The sequence below is a fragment of the Mytilus californianus genome, unplaced genomic scaffold, assembly GCF_021869535.1.
Source record: "Mytilus californianus isolate M0D057914Y unplaced genomic scaffold, xbMytCali1.0.p SCAF_6, whole genome shotgun sequence".
Classification (NCBI taxonomy): domain Eukaryota; kingdom Metazoa; phylum Mollusca; class Bivalvia; order Mytilida; family Mytilidae; genus Mytilus; species Mytilus californianus.
In genome coordinates, this window is record NW_026262712.1 from 41,386,128 (window position 1) to 41,394,414 (window position 8,287).

At 33.8% G+C, this 8,287-nt stretch overlaps 1 protein-coding gene across 1 annotated transcript; it reads left to right on the top strand.

Annotated features, from left to right (window-relative positions):
* Nucleotides 1-5,336: 5,336 nt before the first annotated feature.
* LOC127704475 (uncharacterized) lies at nt 5,337-7,232 on the top strand. Its single transcript, XM_052208578.1, has one exon. It carries the CDS (start codon nt 5,342-5,344, stop codon nt 7,031-7,033), a length of 1,692 nt encoding a protein of 563 aa, XP_052064538.1. The 5' UTR covers nt 5,337-5,341; the 3' UTR covers nt 7,034-7,232.
* The last annotated feature ends 1,055 nt before the right edge of the window (nt 7,233-8,287 follow it).

Genomic DNA, 8,287 nt, shown 5'->3' on the forward strand with positions numbered 1-8,287 from the left:
GAACGTTGAATATTTAACAGTCAACATTTGTATTTACGCTATTATAATTAGGTGGAGCTGTCATTTGGTGTTTCTTGTTATTGATTTTTCGTCACAGGAATTGATGGTCAAGTTTTTTTTACAATTATTGTCAATTTAAAACTGGTGAACAACACACACCGTTGGTTTTTTGAAAGTGAAATGGACATTGAAACTAAAATGACAAAAACAAAGGCAAAATCGTTAAGTAATAAACATAACAAATCAATACCGGTAAGCAGTGCAACTGAAGTCAGAACTTTCCAGGGCTGAACAAGACTTCTGAAATGTATGCAACTATGTTCTGTCCTGACGTTGCCTGGTAAGTTATTCCAAAGACAGGCAAACGAGTTTTTACTGTATCTACAAGAGTATTATGAATGTTTAATATTAAGCAAATTTTGTAACCATAGTGAAAGCCAAATATATCAAGATGTTATGGGCCCAAGTGAAATTGTCCATATGCATCTCACGTAAAATGTTAAACATTTTCCGTATTCCCGAAGAGTTGAAAGATGTTCAAGGGATAAAATACAGTCTCCATACACAAACAAGAGAGCTATTCCTTATAGAAGAGAGGCGAAAGATACCAAATGGACACTCAAACTCGAAAATAAACTGACAACGACATGGTTAAAAAGGAAAAAGACCAACAGACAAACAATAGTACACAAAACACAACTTAGAAAACTGAAGACTGAGCAACAAAACCCCACAAAAAACTGGGGGTGATCTCAGATGTTCCGATAGGGTAAACAGATCCGGCTCTACATGTGGCACCCGTCATGTTAGTACAAATCCCGTAATAAATCTAATTGTACTTTTTTCCAGTTTTTTAAGATCTTTAAGACATTTTGTGTCTAAAAATACCAAGCTGAAAATCACATTATAGATGTACTCTAAATAGAAGTATGAAACTTTGAAGTTTGTTTACCTTTTGATATAAGACTTTATTCTTCTGAGAACATTGAGCGATGCTTTTATACACATGTTACTTACATTTTTGATTGGAGCTGTTTTCTACTGTTGGCGATAAAGTTCATTGACAGGTAGTAGGTATTCTTATAATGGACACTTATTGCAGCAGCAGACATGTTCGTGTACTGTTATGAATCACAGTTTATGGTCAAACACAGTAAATACCCGTATAAATTTCATTCAATTGACAAATTCAACAACACTTACCTAAAATCTTGACAATAAAGTTTCGTTAAAGAACCAAGCATTTTCTAAATATACTGCCGTAATTTACCAAAAAAGAACTTACTTTAAATAGAATAAAATTTAAACGGCAATAACTGTCCTTATCTAGATTTAGATATATTTTGTTTTACACGGGAAACTCTATCCATCCAAAATAACAACAAAAAAGCACGATTTTTCCTACTATTGTTGATTATCCTTTTTTGGACGATGGTGTTCCTTTGACACCATCTTACGGTGTTAACTATCAAAATTCGTTCGCTATGCCCGTGACTGTAGTGACGTTTTGGATTTCAATGAATGCAATCTATGTATAACTTGTACATGATTAGGTCAAGGATTTCGTTAGATTATTTAAAACTTCTACTAAATTCTTCCATACATAGATACAAAGTGTTTGGTTCCATATTTAGCTATACCTGTAGTAAACATATTTCAAACGGGATATGCCACATTCTTATTTTTACAATCCTGTTGTTTACCGAGCCCGTACATTTAGATACGATCCAGGCAAATTTATCGATCCTATAGATATACTTATTCTATAAGGTTACCAATTCAACACTGTAATTAGATCTTTGAATATTGTTTTGATCGTTAGTAATATGTATTTTGTTATCGGAAATTAAACCCAACTAAATTGTATTGTTATACACATATGTATATTCATTGTTGTACAATCTGTCGATACCTATATTATGGCATTGCACAATGTCATGTTTTTCTCTGATTGTTATTGACGTCTTTATACTAAATCCGTTGGGGATGTTGGATGTGTACTGATTGATATTTTAGTCTTAGTTACATGAATAACTCTATTTGCATTTATTGGCTCTGTACTATCTTTCAGTAATTACGAGTACTCACAGATCTGTACTCTAATGTGTTTTTATTAGGTTTAAATGAACTTTTTATCGATCTAATAAGTTAAGCCATTTTCTGTTGATTTGTATAGTTTGTTCTTATGTCGTACTGTTACACGACTGTCCTAGGTTAGAGAGTGGTTTGGCGCCAGCAAACATGATTAACCCCGCTACATTTGAAGGTTCCTGTCCCAAGACTGGAGCCTGTATTTCAGTGGTTGTTGTTTGTTGCTCTATATCATATTTGTCTTTTGTTTTCTGTTCTGTACATAAATCAGGTCGTTAGTTTTTTCGTCTGATTTGTTTTACATTTGTCATTTCGGGGCCTTTGTTGAAGGATATCAGGATATTGTACAATCATCTCGATATAACATGAACAAACTTTTTCATACTATTCTGTCAAATTACTGTCTTGAGACGATAAAGTCCTATACTACAAAGACATCTTGATATAATATGGAGCCACCTTTACATACATCTCACTATGCTATTTTGACAGATAACTATATCATAATGATACATCTTTATACTATAAAGACGTATTGATATAACAGAAGTTCTGACACAGGAATATAAAAAAGGCGCAAGAATTTTTTGGTTTATGTAGAATTTAATAAATTCGAGGTGAATATGGCATAACAATTGCCCCCCTCCCCCCGTTATATATGAAAAAATTAAAAAGTCCATAATATAAAAATAAGAAGATTTGGTATAATTGCCCATGAGACAACTCTCCAAAACATACCAATTGACATAGAAATTAACAATTATAGGTCAGTGTACGGCCTTCAACAATGAGCAAAACCCTTACCGCATCAGATATAGGGATGGTTTTTCTTTCCCTTTTGTTAATTTTCCTTATTTTGACGGTGATGTTCCTCTGGCACCATCTTACGGTGTTTATATATTCCAACTCGTTCGTTATGCCAGTGTCTGTAGTGACGTCTTGGATTTCAATGAGCGTAATCAATGTATTAATTACACTTACCGTTATTTTGATGATATTTTTTCGTTTAATAATCATAAATTTTCTAAATATACTGCCGAAATTTACCCAAAGGAACTTACTCTAAATAAATCAAATACAAATGGTAGTAACTGTCCTTTCCTAGATTTAGATATTCGGTTTCACATGGGAAACTCTACACTAAAATTTACAACAAATTGTTAATTTTCCTTTTTTGTACGGTGATGTTCCTCTGGCACCATCTTACGGTGTTTATATATCCCAACTCGTTCGTTTTGCCAGTGTCTGTAGTGACGTTTTGGATTTCAATGAGCGTAATCTATGTACTACTGGTAAATTATTAAGTCAGGGATTTCGTTAACACAAATTACTTAAAACCTTTACTAAATTCTTCCATGAATACAAAGATTTGGTTTGTAAGTTTAGCTGTACCAATACAAGACTTATTTCAACAGGAATAGCACATCCTAAATTTTACGGTGATGTTGTTAACCAAGTCCGGAAATTTATGTACGATCCGGGTAAACTTATCGATCCTTTAAATAAATTTATTCTGAAAGGTTACCAATTCAACACTGTAATTAGATCTTTAAATATTGTTTTTATTGGTATTAATATTTATTTTGTTATCAGTAAATTAAAACCAAACTGCATATTATTGTTGTGTACATATGCATATTCATGGCTCTACAATCTGTCGATACTTGTATCTTGGCAATGCACAAGGTCATGCTTTTCTCTGACTGTTTATGACGTCTTTACACTAAATCCGCTGGATTTTGGATGTGAACTGATTGATAGTTTAGTCTTAGATGCATGATTTTTTTATTAGTTGTTATTGACTTTCAGTTAGCTGTCAGCAACTGCGAGTACTCTCAGATCTGTACTTATCGTCTGTTTGTTGTTTGGATGTATAAGTACCCTGCCACATCTACTCTGTGTTTTTGTTACTTGTTTTTGCTTTGTAACAATCTGATGAATTAGCCCTTTTCTCCTGCTTTTTATAGTTTGTTCATATGTTGTACTGTTACACCACTGTCCCAGTTTAGAGGTAGGGTTCGGCGCCCACTAACATGTTTAACCCCGCCACATTTTGTATGTGCCTGTTCCGAGTAAGGAACCTGTTATTCAGTGGTTTCTTTTTTCGTTTCTGTATATCAGATTTGTTATTTGTTCAGTGTTTTGTACAGTGTGTTAGTGTGCTGTGTTGTTGCACCTCTGTCTCAGGTTAGGGCCAGGGTTTGGCATCCGCCAAACATGTTAAACCCCGCCACATTTTGTAAGTGCCTGTCCCAAGTTAGGAGCCTGTGATTCAGAAGTTGTCGTTTGTTGCTGTATATCATATTTGTTTTTCTTTCATTATTTTGTACATAAATCAGGCCGTTAGTTTTCTCGTTTGAATAGTTTTACATTTTTCATTTCAGGGCCTTTTATAGCTGACTATGTGGTATGGGCTTTGCTCATTGTTGAAGGCCGTACGGTGACCTATACTTGTTAGTTTCTGTGTCAGTTGGTCTTTTGTGGAGAGTTGTCTCATTGATAATCATACCACATTTTTTATATATAATGAATATTGAAGATACACATACCTGGACAGGTAAACCTTTTGTAACAAAACAAAGTGTGCTCCTATGAAACTCTGTCACCTCACAGTATCACATTGCCATGTTTAGTTGATGAATATAAACCCGAATCAAAATCCTCAATTGGTAAAAAATGTAAAAGTTTTAAATCTGGTATGAGACGGACGAACGGACAACCGTACAGACCACAAAAATATAAAATACTCATCATAGGTTGAGCATAAAACTCAAAAGGATCCATCTTAGGTAAACTAAAATGAAATGTTCTATATACCTCTAATAAAAGATGAGATATGATGGCCAATGAGACAACTCTTCACGAGAGACCAAATGACGTAGAAGTTAACAACGGTAAGTCACCGTACGACCTTCAACAATCAGCAAAACCTATACCGCACAGCACGCTATAACAAGCCTCGAATGACAAGTGAACAACAATTCCAATGATAAAAACAAACGACCTGATCGTTGTACAAATCAGAATCAATATTGATTCCGTTAAACACACTATACAAAGATCCAATTACATTCATTTGTTAAATTAAATACCTATTAGAATAGGATTATTCAAAGAATAAATAAGTTTACCCAGGACCGTATCTTAATTTACGGGTTCAATAAACAACATCACCTAAAAACTTAGGTAGTGCGTTTTCTAAACCCTTGATTATTTATCATATATTTATTATCTTGTAGTTTTGTCATATATGGCCTCATCCTCTCAAAGTTGTGGTGTATGTGATCGCCGATATATCAACAAACCATTAATAGTCTGGTGTGTAGAATGTGAAGAAGGACTATGTGAAGAATGCCTGGAACACCATAGTTTGTCCAAAGGATCCAGAAACCATAAGACCATATCAATAACGGAATACCATAAAATACCTAGTGAAGTACTTATGATCTCTCGATACTGCAGCACACACAAAGACAAATTTATACTTTATTGCCGAAAGCACGAACTTCCATGCTGCAGTCAATGTATAGTTGAAAGCCATACAAAATGCCATGATATCGACAATTTGGATGACGTAATTCAAAATGTCAAAACTTCAAAGGGCTTCTACGAGATTGAGGAAACATTGATTGAAGTAACCGAAAATTTACAGAAAATCCGTCAACATCAACAAGCCAATCTGTTGACTTTGGGTGAGAAAAGAAAAGAATTTAAGAAAGAAATGAAAGAGACCAGAAGAAGAATCATTAAACACCTCGACAAGCTACAAGACGATTTCATAAAACAATATGATGCATTAGAAAACAAGGAAAACTCGAAAATTCGTCAGTTGTTGTCATCATTAGAACTGCAAGAAAAAGAAATAGACAAATATCAGAAAAACATTGCAACCATTAAACAACATGCAACTGACTTACAGCTGTTTCTATCAATTAAGCAAATAGAAAAAAACGTAATGAGCAAAGACAATATCCTGCATTCACTTATCCAAGGCAAGGCTTTGAATTTTCATGCTCTAAACTATAAAATCAACACTGCTATTCAAAATGTCACGTTCGATATCAAAAGTTTTGGAGAAATATATTTAGAAACTGAACCGTGCGATATTGCTCTTAGTAGGAAGAAGACGAAACAAGCCCAGATACTGGTACCAGCCGTTGAATCAAGATCTGTCGAAAAAGCAAAGCTGCAGATAAGCAAACAAATAAACATGCAAGGAACAAACATTTGTGGGTGTTGCATACTACCGGATGGTAGATTGACGTTTACTTACTTCTGTGAAAAGACCGTTAAAGTGTTCAACATCGAAGGATCAAAAGTCTTTGAGATAAAGATCCCGTCTAACGTATATGATATAGTCTATATTAGGGCGGACAACACATTCGCTGTCACATCTGGTACGTCAAGGAGAAAGTGCATTACTATTATCGATTTTGAGAAAGAACAAATTAAGCAAACAATTCCACTAGAATCGTTTAATTTTGGCATATCACTTAAAAGAAATAAATTAGTATATTCCAGTAAAAACAAAGGCATACAAATGCTAAATCCACGGGACAACTCTTTTACCGACATAGTCCGAGATGAAATGCCAAGCGACTGTTACACGGCAACATTTGGTGACAACATATATCACTCAAATCAGAATGAAAATGCCGTTGCATGTTATGATTCAAAAGGTAAACTGCAATGGACATTCCGAAATAAAAGCGTTCTAAAAAATCCTCGTGGTATTGCTGTTGATACTGATGGTAATGTGTACGTGGCAGGGATGAACTCTCAGAATGTTGTATTTATCTCGCCTAATGGAAAACAAAATAGAGTAGTATTGGATGCAAAAGATGGTCTTAACAATCCAACATCACTTTGTATAAGTAAATCAAGAAAGCAGTTGCTAGTTGCTAACTGTGATTACGAGGCGCATGTGTTTGATTTTATTTGAAATGTTCAAATTACAATTAAAGCTTGTCCCGATGAGGTCATCCTACAAACTAATTATAACGATTCGATTCCTACCACATAAAAAATAGATGAATTGGAAACAATATTGTATATTAAATTAAACGAAGATGTTAAACCTTTGATGATATATTTTTACTTTGTACTATCACGGCTTAAGGTGTTGAAAAACAATAAGTTGCATTGCATATTTTGATTTATGTTTATATAGTTTATAAAAATAATAAATAAACCCTGCGTATCCGCCAGTGTGACGTATAATCACCAATACATTGAACTTAACATTTATGAATATCAAAAACATTATTGTAAGAAAAAATGCATTAGTTAAAAATTGACATTTGAAAAGAACTACATATTTGTGTTGGAAGACATCTATTATATATTGGTAGTAATTTGTTAGTTTTAAATGAATCAGCAGAAATCTATGCAACTATAAACATGTTCTTCAAGGTGAGTGATAGGGAGGAATATAATCCATGCATGAGGTTGCGAACATGGCACATGCTTATCTGGGATCATTGCTATGAGACTACCCTTGTCATTATCCATGGTTTCTTTTTTCTAGCATTCCCGCTCTTTTAATCGGTTGCTATAATGGAGTTATAAAAATGTATTTAATTGTCCACTTCCACTTTACTTGCTTTATTGTTTTGAATTATCTTCTGAATTGCTTCATATTCACACATTGGCTTAGGTAAAACTCAGCTTGAACTTTTGCAATTCGCAGTTCCTTTTATTGTCAAATATATCGACGAAATTTCTCAGAAACCAACATATTGATTGAACAAAACCTATAAGTCAGGTATGTTTTAGTAATAAGCTTTTTGCTAACACTTGTAACTATTCAATTGTTTGTGTTTCTGTTTTCTGTTTTCGAGTAACACATACGTGTATGTGAAAGTCAAGTGAAAATAAAAGTATGTAAACAACTATAAGTCACTGCATGGCCTTCACAAATGATCAAAACCCATAACGTATAAAAACCCGAAATGACAAAAAAACTAAAAAATTCAAACGAGATAATAAACGACATAATTTATCGGAAAACAAATTACATAGTCATATGACAAACATGAACAAACGATAACCACTCAATTATATTTTCAAAACTTTGAATAGGCACAACAATAATATGGCGGGGATACTTTATGTTGGTGAAACTCGACAAACATTGCGTGAAAGAAAAAAAAAACAAACCCGGTACTGACAAAACAAATCCGCTATTCAGGATTCT